Here is a 16535-nt window from a genome sequence, read left to right on the forward strand (position 1 = left end):
TAGCTAGTTTTTCTCTGTCCTATCTGATGTAGATCAAGCCACTTGTTACATACCTTAGCTAGTTTTTCTCCATCCTATCTGATGTAGATCAAGCCATTTGTTAAATACCTTAGCTAGTTTACTCCGTCCAATCTAATGTAGATCAAGCCATTTGTTCATACCTTAGCTTGTTTTTCTCTGTCCTATCTGATGTAGATCAAGCCACTTGTTACATACCTTAGCTAGTTTTTCTCCATCCTATCTGATGTAGATCAAGCCACTTGTTACATACCTTAGCTAGTTTTTCTCCATCCTATCTGATGTAGATCAAGCCATTTGTTACATACCTTAGCTAGTTTTTCTCCATCCTCTGTACGTATCACTCGATCTGCAGCGGAGTCTGATTTATTTCCTAATAACATTATAACTACATCTTCCTGTGCATACTCATTGATTTCACCAAGCCATGCCTGAAATATACAAAGGTTATAATACAGAGTTCTCTCCCTTACAACAAGGTTTAGATCGTGAAGTCATAATTTTTACTCTAGAAAAAAGACGCTACCCTTATAAACAACTGACCTCACAATCTATACTACCCCCAAGGACAGATAACTCTTTAAAATGAAAATATCATATTATAATGACTATAGCCTAATAGACATCCTTCCTTATTTAATGTTCTAGATACTTCTCAACAATGTTACATTACAATGTATTACCACATCTGTATCAAAATAATGGAAATATCATAGACAATGAAAACATGCATGATTGCATTATTCTATGGGAGATGAAAACGCATTAATGGCACTCAACTTTGATTTCAATTTTTGGGATTACTCTGGTCTAGGAGAGATATTGATAATGAGATATTGAGTACAGTGAAATCTGCCTTAGTGACAACCTCTGTATAAAGACCACCTGGCTAAAGAGACCTGCCTTAGTGACAACCTCCGTATAAAGACCACCTGGCTACAGAGACCTGCCTTAGTGACAACCTCTGTATAAAAACCACCTGGCTATAGAAATCTGACTTGGTGACAACCTCCGTATAAAGACCACCTGGCTATAGAGACCTGCCTTAGTGACAACCTCCGTATAAAGACCACCTGGTTAGAGATCTGCCTTAGTGACAACCTCTGTATGAAGACCACCTGGCTATAGAGACCTGCCTTAGTGACAACCTCTGTATAAAGACCACCTGGCTAAAGAGACCTGCCTTAGTGACAACCTCCGTATAAAGACCACCTGGCTACAGAGACCTGCCTTAGTGACAACCTCTGTATAAAAACCACCTGGCTATAGAGATCTGACTTGGTGACAACCTCCGTATAAAGTCCACCTGGCTATAGAGACCTGCCTTAGTGACAACCTCCGTATAAAGACCACCTGGTTAGAGATCTGACTTAGTGGCAACCTCTGTATGAAGACCACCTGGCTATAGAGACCTGCCTTAGTGACAACCTCTGTATGAAGACCACCTGGCTATAGAGACCTGCCTTAGTGACAACCTCCGTATAAAGACCATCTGGCTATAGAGATCTGCCTTAGTGACAACCTCCGTATAAAGACCACTTGGCTATAGAGACCTACCTTAGTGACAACCTCTGTATAAAGACCACCTGGTTATAGAGATCTGACTTAGTGACAACCTCTGTATGAAGATCACCTGGCTATAGAGACCTGCCTTAGTGACAACTTCCGTGTAAAGACCACCTGGCTATAGAGACCTGCCTTAGTGACAACCTCTGTATAAAGACCATCTGGCTATAGAGATCTGCCTTAGTGACAACCTCCGTATAAAGACCACCTGGCTACAGAGACCTGCCTTAGTGACAACCTCTGTATAAAAACCACCTGGCTATAGAGATCTGACTTGGTGACAACCTCCGTATAAAGACCACCTGGCTATAGAGACCTGCCTTAGTGACAACCTCCGTATAAAGACCACCTGGTTAGAGATCTGACTTAGTGGCAACCTCTGTATGAAGACCACCTGGCTATAGAGACCTGCCTTAGTGACAACCTCTGTATGAAGACCACCTGGTTAGAGATCTGACTTAGTGACAACCTCCGTATAAAGACCACCTGGCTACAGAGACCTGCCTTAGTGACAACCTCTGTATGAAGACCACCTGGCTAAAGAGACCTGCCTTAGTGACAACCTCCGTATAAAGACCACCTGGTTAGAGATCTGACTTAGTGACAACCTCCGTATAAAGACCACCTGGCTACAGAGACCTGCCTTAGTGACAACCTCTGTATAAAGACCACCTGGCTATAGAGACCTGCCTTAGTGACAACCTCCGTATAAAGACCACCTGGTTAGAGATCTGACTTAGTGACAACCTCCGTATAAAGACCACCTGGCTACAGAGACCTGCCTTAGTGACAACCTCTTTATGAAGACCACCTGGCTATAGAGACCTGCCTTAGTGACAACCTCCGTATAAAGACCACTTGGCTATAGAGACCTACCTTAGTGACAACCTCTGTATAAAGACCACCTGGTTATAGAGATCTGACTTAGTGACAACCTCTGTATGAAGACCACCTGGCTATAGAGACCTGCCTTAGTGACAACTTCCGTGTAAAGACCACCTGGCTATAGAGACCTGCCTTAGTGACAACCTCTGTATAAAGACCATCTGGCTATAGAGATCTGCCGTAGTGACAACCTCTGTATAAAGACCACCTGGCTATAGAGACCTGTCTTAGTGACAACCTCCGTATAAAGACCATCTGGCTATAGAGACCACTTTTCCCTTGTGTCTTAGGTTTATAGATAGCTTTGACTATTAATCAAGATACTTTGGGCTCATGGTTATACTGCGATATTGAGTATAACCAAGATTGACTGGAAATTGGCCTTACCCTGATGTTGTCAAAACTGTTCTTATTAGTGACGTCGTACAGGAGAAGCAAAGCTGTAACATAAAAGGAATACCAGCTATAATATACTGTTCTTATTCAGGTGGAAACTTCACCAGTATCACAATCATAGTATTTTCACCAGGGACATCATACAATTTATATCACAGAACTTTTACACTTGTGAGAACTGGCTTGCTTTTGAATGAACCAAAATGCAAGTTGTGTTGTGGACAAAAAAAGTCAGTCATATTTTAAACCTTTCTGTACTCATGGTACATTAATCTGTTACAGTAAAAATAAGAGTATGTTTACAGCATGCACCAAACAAAAACAAGAGGCCCAGAGGGCCTGTATCACTCACCTGTTTTTGTTTTTTGTAATTATCACTAAGACTCGCGCGGATCGTACAATTAGAAAAATTAGTAAAATTGACTCCAAAATTTGTTTAATTTTGAGACACAACCATATAATGATGCTATAGATACCATACAAATATGCTATCCAATACAAAGGTTCAGAGAGGAAGTAATTTATATGAAAAAAATAGCCTAATTGACCTTTTTGGCCCCGCGTCTAATGCCCCAGGGAGTCAGCCCTATACTTTGTACAATTTTAAATCCCCATCCTATAAGGATGCTACTATTGCTTTATGAGTTCTTTTCCATGCTGAGTTGCAGAGAAGAAGTCGTTTATATGACAACAGCAAAAATTGCTCCCTTTCGACCCCGCCCCTTAGCCCCTGGGGGGATCAGTTTCATCATTTGTACAATTTTGAATCCCCACCCTATAAGGATGCTACCATTGCATTATGAGTGCTATCCCATGATTTTGCAGAGAAGAAGTCGTTTAAATGGAAATAGCCAAATTGACCCCTTTTGACCCCACCCCTCAGGCCCCGGGGGATCAGCCCCATCATTTGCACAATTTTGTATCCCCACCTTATAAGGATGCTACCATTGCATTATGAGCGTAATCCCATGTTTAGTTACAGAGAAGAAGTCGTTTATACGGGAATAGTCATATTGACCACTTTTGACCCCACCCCTCAAGCCCCCGGGGGGTCAGCCCTATCATTTGCACAATTTTGAAACCTCACCCTATAAGGATGCTACCATTGCATTATGGGTGCTATATATATATATATATCCCACGCTTAGTTGCAGAGAAGAAGTCATTTATATGGAAATAGCCAAATTTACCCCTTTTGACCTCGCCCCTCAGGCCCCTAGGGGGTCAGCCCCATCATTTGTACAATTTTGAATCCCCATCCTATAACGATGCTACCATTGCATTATGAGTGCTATCTCATGCTTAGTTTCAGAGAAGAAGTCGTTTATATGGAAAAGCCAAATTGACCCCTTTTGACCCCGCCCCTCAGGCCCCCAGGGTGTCAGCCCAATCATTTGTACAATTTTGAATCCCCACCCTATAAGGATGCTACCATTGCATTTTGGGTGCTATCCCATGCTTAGTTTCAGAGAAGAAGTTGTTTAAATGGTAATAGCCAAATTGACCCCTTTAGACCCCGCCCCTCAGGCCCCTGGGGGGTCAGCCCCATCATTTGTACAATTTTCAGTTAGTAGCCCATAAGGATGCTACCAGTCAAATTTTGTTGAAATCCGACCAGCGGTTATGGAGAAGAAGTCGATTGTTGACGGACGGACGGACGGACGGACGGACGGACGACGGACGGACGGACGGACGGACGGACGACGGACGGACGGACGACGGACGACGGATGCCAGACGCCACGGTATGGCATAAGCTCACCTGGTCCTTCGGACCAGGTGAGCTAATGATATAAATAACAAGATGCCCAGTGGGCCAGTATCGCTCACCTGTTTTTTTACGTAATTATCACAAAAACTCTTCAGGAGTCGACATTAACTTTTTTATGCTCTTGTCCCTTTGGACAATGTAAAGTTAAATTCACATGTCCGAATGAAATAATCACTTATCCGACCCAAATTATTTTGAGACTTTTAAGCAGAGCTATTATGCACATTATGTATGTCTTATTTCTAAGTACATATGTTAACGAATCATTCTACAATAACAAATGTACAAATGGACTTGAATATTTTAAACTGAATGAATATTATTTTATTTACCTTATTTACCTCAATTATTGAATGTATAAATACATTGAATTTGTAAATAACAACAAAGAAACAGAAGTTATCACTTGTTCCATCGTACAAGTGTTTTAATGTTCTCACTTGTCCGTCAGCAACTTAGTCTGGTACTGGGCAAGCGGACAAGCCTTAATGTAAACCCCTGCTCTTTCAATTACAAATCACCAAATTGATACCTTTTGGACCCGCCACTCTAACCCCTGGAGTTCATGCAGCCCCACCATCTGTACAATTTTGAATCCCCAATTAACCCATAAGGATGCTACAAATCCAATGTGATTGCAATCTTATGCTTATAGATTCCGAGGAGAAGTTGTTATATACAGAGGACTCCACATAATCGAATAACGGTTATTTGAATATCGGTTATTTGCATAAAATTCTGTGGTCTCGATTTTTTCCTTCTTTATCTTTGTTTTTCAACTCCGTGTATTTGCATAGACTTTTACATGACCTCCGGTTATTTGAATAAAATATTTTGGAAATTCTAAAAATAAGATCGATTATTTTTCAATTTTGCAATATATTTTTAGCGAAATTCGCCGATACATGTTTCAAGATACTTTGCTTTTACTAGAAATCATCATGGTAACAGATTAACGTTATCGTATGGCTTGTTATTTTATGCATGAATCTGCAAAGGTATTCGACGCTGAGGTCGGCAAGGACCAATATGGATATGACGATAAAATGCTATCTCAGGCTAATAATTCAAACCCAGTTTGACTAATTTCCTATGTAAAATGAGCAGATAACATTCATAAATGTGTTTTTCCTATCTAAACTACAGTAAACTTGACCCCCTCCCCAGGGGGAAACATGAGACCCCAGGGTCATATAATTCACAATTTTTGTAAAGGACCTTAAGACCTTTCCATCTATGAAGAGTACGGTTTTGATTCTACCAGTTCCAGAATTTCAGAAGAAGATTTTTGAAGTTTTAGCTTATTTGACCCCTTTTGGCCCCACCCCTAAGGCCCCTGGGAGTCAGAATGGAAAATTTGTTAATAGGATTCAATGGCCATTTCATAGGAATAATTCTGACAACATTTGACTCATTTCCTTTCACAAATGACCAAATAATGCTCAAAAATGTGTTTTCCCTATATTAACTATAGTAAACTTATGAAATGTAGAAGTTCTGTAGGTTTGGTTGTATGTTCTGTAGTGGTGTGTATATGTAGGACTCAAACACGGGTTGGTAGCTTCTGGTGTTTATTCGTGGAGTCCTTAAGAGCGACTCTGTTACCTTTCGAAATATTGGTTTATATAGAGATACATGGACATTCAACATCAATCAGTTTTATAATAAATGTCAGAGTACATATCCTACTTAAGTAATCTGACCACTTCTTGTCACGAATACGCACTTAAGTAATAGTGTATCTCGACCTGATGACTTGGTCATGATAGCTACAAGGCATATACATGTATACAGAACTACCTGATCTGTTGAATTACCGTCTATAACCGTCTGGTCACTGCGACCTGATGTCTAAGACTACATGTGTAACTATAATAGACTAAGTGTATTCATTGATATCCATTATCTTAATCATAAAGTTAATTTTCAAAATATTTAACATTTCCATATAATGGTACACTTAACCCCCTTCCCAAGGGGGAAATCTGAGACCCCAGGGTCATATAATTCGCAATTTTTGTAAAGGACCTTTAGACCTTTCTATCTGTGAAGAGTATTGGGTTCCATCACATCTGTGAGTGGAGAAGAAGATTTTCGAAATTATAGTCAATTTTACCCCCTTTTGGCCCCTCCCACAGCCCCTGGGGGACGGGGACCATAAAATTCACAATTTTGATTGGCCTTATGCCTTAGAAGGATTTGTCCAAAATTTCATTGAATTTGCTTCAGCGGTTTTTGAGAAGAAGTCGAAAATATAATTTTTTTACAGACTTACGACGGACGACGACGGTCAAAAGGCGATTAGAATAGGACACTTGAGACTTCGTCTCAGCCAAACGACCCGTTTGACCCCGACCCTAAGGCCCCCTGGGGTTCAGCCCAACCATTTGTACAAATTTCAGTTAGTACTCCATAAGGATGCTACCAGTCAAATTTGATTAAATTCCGATCAGTGGTTATGAAGTTGATTGTTGATGGACAACGAAGGACGGCGGACCAGGTGAGCTAAAAATACATTCTAGTTTTTAAAGCTTGATCAGGAACTACTTAATTCTTTATATTCAAACATCAGTCCTCAAGTTAATAAGATAAATAAGCTTCAGTTAACATACATTGTAGCTCAACTAGCCAACTGTGTAAGCTTCAGTTAACATACATTGTAGCTCAACTAGCCAACTGTGTAAGCTTCAGTTAACATACATTGTAGCTCAACTAGCCAACTGTGTAAGCTTCAGTTAACATACATTGTAGCTCAACTAACCAACTGTGTAAGCTTCAGTTAACATACATTGTAGCTCAACTAGCTAACTGTGTAAGCTTCAGTTACATACATTGTAGCTCAACTAACCAACTGTGTGAGCTTCAGTTAACATACATTGTAGCTCAACTAACCAACTGTGTGAGCTTCAGTTACCATACATTGTAGCTCAACTAGCCAACTGTGTGAGCTTCGTTAACATACATTGTAGCTCAACTAGCCAACTGTATATGTATTTTAAGTGTGCTGAAAAATGCAAAAGGTTTTCCATACAACGGATACTAAGGCATTTTTCATCAATCTCCACTAGCCAGATAGTCTAAATACATTATACAGTACAAATACACTACATACCATGTAATACTCTACATGTGTACTTATGTACTTCATTTTGTCAAGCTAGACTACCAATGGCAAGGCTAATTAATGTCATGATTTAGTACAGTTTTATAGCTGTCATTGATTTTCTACCCTGGTGTGGGAACTCTCACTTACATATGTGTTCATTATAACAAATCATTATGAATTAAAGATGATATAGTAAAAAGGTAAATAGTCTGCCTGTCAATTACAAATTGTCATAACTTCCATTGAGGAAGACTGTTTACCATGAACCAGGAACAATAGGTATGATGAGAACAAGAGGCCCAGAGGGCCTGTATCACTCACCTGGTTTGTAATGTCAAGTCATGTTCTGAATACAGGTTCATTGTTGTTTTTCTGAAGGAATTTGAATATTCACCTCTATTTCCCCTATCGGGCCCCGCCCCTCCTTCCTCTGGGGGTTCAGAGCCAATATTTATAAAAGTTATGTTCCCCTTCCCCAAAGGATGTTTGTGGCCAAATTTGGTTACAATCCATGCAGAACTCTAGGACAAGTAGTGATTTATAGGATTTACCTCTATTTCCCCTATTGGGCCCCGCCACTCCTGCCCTGAGGGGTCAGAGCCAAAATTTATACAAGTTCTGTTCCCCTTCCCCCAAGAATGTTTGTGGCCAAATTTGGTTACAATCCATGCAGAACTCTAGGACAAGTAGCGATTTATAATATTTACCTCTATTACCCCTATCTGGCCCCGCCCCTCCTGCCCCTGGGGGTTCAGAGCCAAAATTTATAAAAGTTCTGTTCCCCTTCACTCAAGGATGTTTGTGGCCAAATTTGGTCACAATCCATGCAGAACTCTCTGACTAGTAGCGATTTAAATTAGATGTTGACGGACGGACGACGGACGGACGGACGACGGACGAGGCGCCATGACATAAGCTCACCGGCCCTTCGGGCCAGCTAGGTGAGCTAAAAATGAAGTTTTACATGCATGCAAACTACCATATTTGACTCATCATTCACAAGATTTTCATTTAAATAGACCAACTATTCAGTAATATAAAATGGCACAGCTAGTAAACAATATTCAAAATAAAGCCGCCGACGTACATTTAGCATAATTTTTACTTACAGCCCTGTGACTTAATGGGTCGAATATGGTTTAATATCTTTAGCAAACAAAAAGGAAGAAAAACTTATAAACATGACAATTTTCATGTGGATTTTAAAAATCAACACTGAACAGGATTGGATTAGTGTAAAGAAAGAGTTACATGTACACACAACATGATGATGAGTTACCATGTTACAACATCCTTCTCTGTTTCACAGACCCTCTGACAACATCATAGGTTATGCTCTCATGACATTTACGGTAATCTATCGAATTACTGCCTTTAATCTTTAATGTTGAAGGTCAATTGAGTGTCCAAAATAGTTGGGGCACTTGCAGAATTCTGAAGTTACCCAGGGGAAAAATAGGTACTTTGAGGTATACCTAAAGTGTACCTAAAGGCTACCTAAAAAGTACCTATCAGAATAGGTACGTTTTAGGTATACCTAAAAGATACCTATGGTTTTTGAGATATACCTAAAATGTACCCGATTTGGACTTTGAAATTCTCAAAGTACCTAAAACATACCCAATTTGGACTTTGAAATTCTCAAAGTACCTAAAACATACCCAATTTGGACTCTGAAATTCTCAAAGTACCTAAAATGTGCCTATGGTGGACTTTGAATATTTTAGAAATACCTATAATGTACCTAGTTTCAACTTAGTTTTTTTTTAGACTACCTAAAATGTGCCTCATATTGACTTCATTTCTGAATGTTACAAAGTGCCTAAAATGTACCTATTTTTGACTTAGGATTTTTCCATGCCAGGTCCAAGTATCTGAAATATGTTAGGATGGAGTAATATGTAACTATGATAAATTGATTGATGTACATATTAAGACTTGAATATATTCTACATTCTCAAATGTACTTCTTTCTTGTGTTTTCTGTGCATTAAATTACATAAAGTCTTGCAATTGGATGTGTCAAATTTCCTCAGAAATTTTCGTTTAATTATCTTCATATATATATAATCATTATTTATAAACAATAATACTATAAATTCATTATTTTTCCTTTTCAACATTTGTATAATCTTCTGTTCATCATTTAATCACAGTTATTTGAAAATTATAAGAAACAAATATGCTTGGTTTATGACGGTAATCAAAATCACAGGGCATTTCTAAACATGTAAATTTTCACACCTGCATTGGCATTAACTTAAATCTTCCCAAACATGGCCAATTTTAAAATTGTTTCACATCTTACAGGATGTAATAAACCATGTTTAGAACATTATGAAATAATTTTGATGACTTTCAGAACAGATTTACGTCAAAATACCTGTAATATTGGTGTGTTGAAATCCAGATTGAGATCGATGTACATGCAAAATAAATCCTTTAAATTTACATACAATTAAACAACTATCCATACATTCCATTAAAAGGGGTCTGGGGCCCATTATCCAGCTTGGATTAAACAAACACTCTACTTTATAGGTATGGAAATTATCGTTCAAATTAGTGATAAACACACGTGTAGTGAACATGTTCTCCAAGCTGCATGCCGTAAACCGATATGTATACAGTAAACAATTTTGTCGTAAATAGCTAGTCAGACTGATACTTGTGAGTAAATATTCTTTCCATTACAATAATACAAGGAATACTTTATTTATTTACTTTCATCAATCATCAACATCAAAATTGGTCGAAATATTTGTGCTGAAAGCTTCACTGACTGACTGAGGCATAGTCTGCATGCCGGAAACCAACAGTAAACACCGTTGTAGTAAATACGCTGTCGCTGATTAAATTATCTTTCTACTAGAATAACACCAGAAACACTTCAGTTATACAATTAAATCAATTAACAACTTCACCAGTTGAAATATTTGCCGAAAGTCTCACGGAGACAAGGATTTGTTTATGATGTACACATTGAACAGTTGGAAGGAGTACAAAGAAAGGCGACTAAACAACTACCGGGAATGGATAACCTATCTTATCCTGAGGGCTGAAGAAGTTTAAAACTCCCAAGATTTACAGACGTGTACGAGTTGACATGATAGAAACCTACAAGGCAGTTACAGGGAAATACGACAAAGGAGCAACCCAGTTCATAAGGATGTGGTCCGACACATCAGAGAGGTCTAGCACTAGGACAAACTCGCTGAAAATATTCCCCCAGCATACTAAAACATTGATCAGGAAGAACTCATTCTCCGTTAGGATTGCTTCAATATGGAACAACCTACCAGACCATGTCGTTACATCTAAGACATTGGACACCTTCAAAAACAGATTGGACAATCACTGGAACGAACAGGAAATCAAATACAATAACTATAAAGAGAATATCAGCTAGGAAGTGACTATAATCATAATATGTAACTAAAAATATTACGAGTCCAGCAAAGAGGATCTATAAGGAGCCTGTGCTGGAAAACATCATTAAGAATCATTAAGAATCATTAAGAATGTACAGGGGAATCCCGGTCGGGGAATCCCCTTTGTTGACCACGTGACTTTTCGCGGGAAAATAGAGGAAGGTGTTTACGGAAGTATTTGAAAATGTAAACAACCCAGGCTCTCCTTTGCCGTGCCTACAGACGATGTTTTTGTCCTGTATACCACAGAAAATCAACTTGATGGGGGTTTATTTCATGCCTGTTTGCTGATTCATCGGGAAGTTTCTAGTATAGCGGAGTTTAATATGTCAGAATTCAGGTACGTTTTCAATTTTCACCGTAGCTCAAATTACCGATTACAAGCAGCAGGTTGTAAATTTTAAAAATATCACAGAACCAAAATTTCTTGTTTTGGTAAATAAATAAGTCGTATAACTACTGAAAGCATGGCTTAGATTATTAGTATACCAAGTATTTCATGAATTTTGGACATAATTTAGATGAGTTTGAACGATTTTGATTGTTTATTATTATTATTATTTTTGAATTCACGGTTTGAGAAGAAAATATGTAGGCCTACTGTCTATTTGTTCTTTAGCTCAAAAAGTGTCTTTTATGGGTTTTGGTATGCGAGTTGTGATGTTTTGCACACCATATACTATTATTGAATTAAAAAATGTAACTTGTAATATTAATATATATCTGGACGTTGTCTTCATGCTGGCAACAGAAAAGTAGGTCTCATCAATAATCGTCACCGACATTGAAAAGAAAGAGAGTGCCCGGGTAATTTTCCTTAATATTCTGTTAAACAAAGGTGCAAAACTTTGATGATTGAAAGCTGTTACAAATATGCATGGAATATTTTGAAATACAAAGCATTTTATGGGTCCATATTTGCATGTAATTGGCTGGATTTTGATTAATTAAAATTATAATTCAAATATAAATTTGTGAAATTTATTTTTAAATTGGATACATAGTCTTATATGAATAAAGAAATCCAGCTATAGAAAGTAGAAGATATATATTTATCTTCAATTTGTACATAAATATGAAATTAAAATTTATTTGTTTATATTTTGGAATTTTATATACAGTATATTTCATATTTATGGTTCTAATGATTTAGTATTTATCTTGGTGAAATTTACTTCTTGATGTATATATGATGCTTCCAATTAACTTGTAATGATTCATATATTTTTTTTCCAGGAATATCAGAATGGGCCATGGTGAGGAAAGAAGAAAACAATCACAAGTTAGACCAATTATTGGAGATTTGCACCAATCAGACACTTTCATTGGTAAAAATACTCATAAATATGGAAATGAATTGTGAATTATCAATATTTGTGTGCAAAAGCAACTAATCAATTCATTCACAAATCTAGATGAATTAAAATATTAATTGAAATGATGATAATTCTAATTGAGAAACCACTAACATATTACATCATTCTTATAATTATTATAATTGGTCGCTATCCTTCATTCATTTTTTTTTTTACTTTCATCAGGTAATACTGCTGTGTGCATTGGAGTTAAAAAGTGGAGAAGACACTTCCCCCGGCATATACACTACAAAAGATGATTATATTAGGCGTGGTAATGTATGTAAGTATTTTATGAAAATAGATTAATTTCATGTACATGTAGGGTAAACTTCATGTTTAGTTTATTTTCAGTGTTGTATGCAAAGCAAATGTGACTAAGGGTATTTAATAGTTAAAAGAGGGGAAACAATTTAAACAAAAAAACTAAAATATTCGTTTTGGTGATAAAATCAATTCTTTATTAGGTAATGTTCTTTTTCGAAAACTTTTCCAGGTCCTAAATGTAAAATCAAGACCTTGATTTCAAAGGGTTATATGATCACTTATAACCTTGATTTCGCTGGAACATATCATAGCAAAACTGAAGGCAGTTCAAGAGAAAAAACTGACCAATCACAGGCCTGCAGCAGATCTAGAGATTTAGTGATGCTCAACTTCAAAGCCATGCAATGTACAGTTAGTTGAGTCTTTTGATGTATATCAAAGGACCAAACTATCTTCTCATCTGATGTCATACACAGAGCCTTCAGTTTCGCTATAACATATTCCCAGGGTGTAAAAGATTATAAGTGATCGTAACCCCTGGAAATCTAGGATGGGCCAAGTATTACTAGGCTCTTATACATATACTTCAATTCACTGGAACTTCTTGGTTTATATCTGGTGGGTTATCATGACCTACATTGTGACCTTTGACATACATATACAGTAGGACTTGAGTTAATTGTTGAGATGTGGAATGGTAGTCTCATTGAAAGAAATTCTTGTTGACTGTTAAATCAAAATGTGTAAGCATTTGTTTCCCTAAGTTGAGTAAAACAATTTTTAATGAGCTTATTATAATAAAGCGTTTGATTTGTTAATATTAGCAGAAATTTCAATATGTCTGCATCCAATGATGTAAAGTGGCCTTGCTTCATATTTTGTTAACTCTTGTTAACTCCTTCTGAATGTTTGCATATCTAGAATGCCGTTGTTTAGATGGTGTTAACCATTCATCAAATCTTTCAAAAACTGTTTCAGTGTTGAATTGCATTACTGATTACATATTTCGATAACTACTGGTGTTTAGATCTTTTGGATTCCTGCATGCTTTAATATTACCATTATTCTTTCAGTAAACTCCAACAAGAATCACCAGAACAACATTATGCTGTGCAAATCCATCCACATTGTGAAGAGATATATTCATCAGTTGCAATCGACATGGAAACACTGTACCCTTTCCCTAAGATTACATCGCCACATCCAGTGTCTTATGATGGATTAATTGATGTGAAAATGCTAAAAGGACATGGATAGTAAAGCTTTTGAAAATTACTGCATCGAACAGTGACTATGTATCTTGAATGATGTATTCAACTATCAATAATATTATGTTGATTATTTTTGTGACTTGCAATTGATCAGATTTGTTTTGTTTAAAAAGCAATTTTTAAAATTACAATAAACTTTTTAAATGTTTTCTATTTTCATATTTCTATATCATGTTTTTAATGAGTTGTGAGTTCATGTTAAAAAACATGGGACATGTTTTAGGTAGCTTTCGGGTACGTTTTAGGTAGCTCTCGGGTATGTTTTAGGTAGCTTTCGGGTATGTTTTAGGTAGCTTTCGGGTATGTTTTAGGTAGCTCTCGGGTATGTTTTAGGTAGCTCTCGGGTACCTTTTAGGTAGCTTTCGGGTATGTTTTAGGTAGCTTTCGGGTATGTTTTAGGTAGCTTTCGGGTACCTTTTAGGTAGCTTTCGGGTATGTTTTAGGTAGCTCTCGGGTACCTTTTAGGTAGCTTTCGGGTATGTTTTAGGTAGCTTTCGGGTATGTTTTAGGTAGCTTTCGGGTATGTTTTAGGTAGCTCTCGGGTAGCTTTCGGGTACATTTTAGGTAGCTTTCGGGTATGTTTTAGGTAGCTTTCGGGTATGTTTTAGGTAGCTCTCGGGTACCTTTTAGGTAGCTTTCGGGTATGTTTTAGGTAGGTTTTAGGTAGCTCTCGGGTACATTTTAGGTAGCTTTCGGGTATGTTTTAGGTACTTTGTATGTTTCGGGTATCTTTTAGGTATATTTCTCTGGGTATGTTTTAGGTAGCTTTCGGGTATGTTTTAGGCAGCTCTCGGGTACATTTTAGGTAGCTTTCGGGTATGTTTTAGGTACTTTGTATGTTTCGGGTATCTTTTAGGTAGTTCTCTGGGTATATCATAGGCAGCTTTCGGGTACTTTTTAGGCACATCATGCCACTAGGCACATATTAGGTATACCTAAACTGTGCCTAAAACATACCTAAAATGTACCTATATTGACTATATAAAACCCCTCATCATTCTCCCTCTTTTTCTTTCTTACCAAAAAAGTACCTAAGGTATACCTTAGGTACACCTTAGGTACACCTTAGGTACACCTAAAAAAGTACCTAAAAGGTACCTATTTTTCCCCTGTGTAATTATTTTGTAAAAAAAATACACCAGGTATGGTACAAGGCTGTATTACACGAATACCCCATCATCATGCAATACAAACTGGTGATGTCACTGTAGCCAACAAAATGATTGTCTCCACCATAAAATGTGATTGTCATTTTCAGGAACCAGGCTTGTATTATTGTAAAGGAAGCAAACGGCAGGATTTGCATTTAACATAGCATGCAATTTTCATGTATGGAGAAATGATTAGCTGTCACGGTTTTCTTGAGAACTTAATTATTACTGCAAAATGTTTAAAATGGTGGGATATCAATGGAAAATTGTTGCAAAAAGTTGAGTCATGAGAGAAAAATACCGTTTCACAAGTGGATTATCAGCAAACATTGTACTCGAAATCGTACTTTGTTTTATGAAGCATATGTATATTCTACCATTAAGATCACAAAATGTTGTAAAGTAATCAATGTAGCAAATCTAATGATAGCTGTGTCCGTACTGCGCATAGAAGGTTCAGTGCAATCAGAGTAGCTATACAGAGTGTATGTGATTAACAGGTGAGTCATGATCTCGTATCAAAAGTCCGAGTGTATGAGACTCTAAGTCACTACATAACCAGTCCTATAAGTCACCACATAACCAGTCCTATAAGTCATCACATAACCAGTCCTATAAGTCACCACATAACCAGTCCTATAAGTCACCACATAACCAGTCCTATAAGTCACCACATAACCAGTCCTATAAGTCACCACATAACCAGTCCTATAAGTCACCACATAACCAGTCCTATAAGTCACCACATAACCAGTCCTATAAGTCACCACATAACCAGTCCTATAAGTCATCACATAACCAGTCCTATAAGTCATCACATAACCAGTCCTATAAGTCACCACATAACCAGTCCTATAAGTCACCACATAACCAGTCCTATAAGTCACCACATAACCAGTCCTATAAGTCACCACATAACCAGTCCTATAAGTCATCACATAACCAGTCCTATAAGTCATCACATAACCAGTCCCCTATAAGTCACCACATAACCAGTCCTATAAGTCACCACATAACCAGTCCTATAAGTCACCACATAACCAGTCCTATAAGTCACCACATACCACAGTCCTGTAAGTCACCACATAACCAGTCCTATAAGTCACCACATAACCAGTCCCTATAAGTCACCACATAACCAGTCCTATAAGTCACCACCACAAACCAGTCCTATAAGTCACCACATAACCAGTCCCTATAAGTCACCCACATAAGTCACCACATAACCAGTCCTAATAAGTCACCACATAACCAGTCCTATAAGTCACCACATAACCAGTCCTATAAGTCACCACATAACCAGTCCTATAAGTCACCAC

The 16535-nt window shown here is 37.6% G+C and overlaps 1 protein-coding gene and 1 long non-coding RNA gene across 4 annotated transcripts in view; one reads left to right on the forward strand and one right to left on the reverse strand.

The window, feature by feature from the left end:
* Nucleotides 1-10714, reverse strand: part of LOC138324148 (ras-related protein Rab-37-like) — a 50316-nt gene extending 39602 nt beyond the window's left edge. Inside the window, exons 1-3 of one of the 2 annotated variants that reach the window (XM_069269234.1) lie at nucleotides 10125-10714; nucleotides 2857-2909; nucleotides 327-449 (exon numbers count right to left, since the gene is read on the reverse strand). In XM_069269234.1, the coding sequence (XP_069125335.1) occupies nucleotides 327-449; nucleotides 2857-2909; nucleotides 10125-10332 (384 nt within the window). In that variant the 5' untranslated portion in view covers nucleotides 10333-10714. The remainder of the gene's footprint in view (nucleotides 1-326; nucleotides 450-2856; nucleotides 2910-10124) is intronic. The other variant, XM_069269233.1, reaches the window with a different exon arrangement.
* Nucleotides 10715-11490: 776 nt separating this feature from the next.
* Nucleotides 11491-15619, forward strand: LOC138324150 (uncharacterized). 2 transcript variants are annotated; one of them, XR_011208628.1, is made up of 6 exons: nucleotides 11491-11512; nucleotides 12409-12500; nucleotides 12714-12810; nucleotides 13868-14262; nucleotides 14399-14666; nucleotides 14722-15619. It is a non-coding gene; the product is annotated as an uncharacterized lncRNA (long non-coding RNA). The 2 variants fall into 2 exon arrangements; XR_011208629.1 differs by lacking the exons at nucleotides 11491-11512; nucleotides 14399-14666; nucleotides 14722-15619 and adding an exon at nucleotides 11956-11979 and having other exon boundaries at nucleotides 13868-14213.
* Nucleotides 15620-16535: the final 916 nt, after the last annotated feature.

The sequence above is a fragment of the Argopecten irradians genome, chromosome 5 (genome assembly GCF_041381155.1).
Source record: "Argopecten irradians isolate NY chromosome 5, Ai_NY, whole genome shotgun sequence".
NCBI lineage: Eukaryota > Metazoa > Mollusca > Bivalvia > Pectinida > Pectinidae > Argopecten > Argopecten irradians.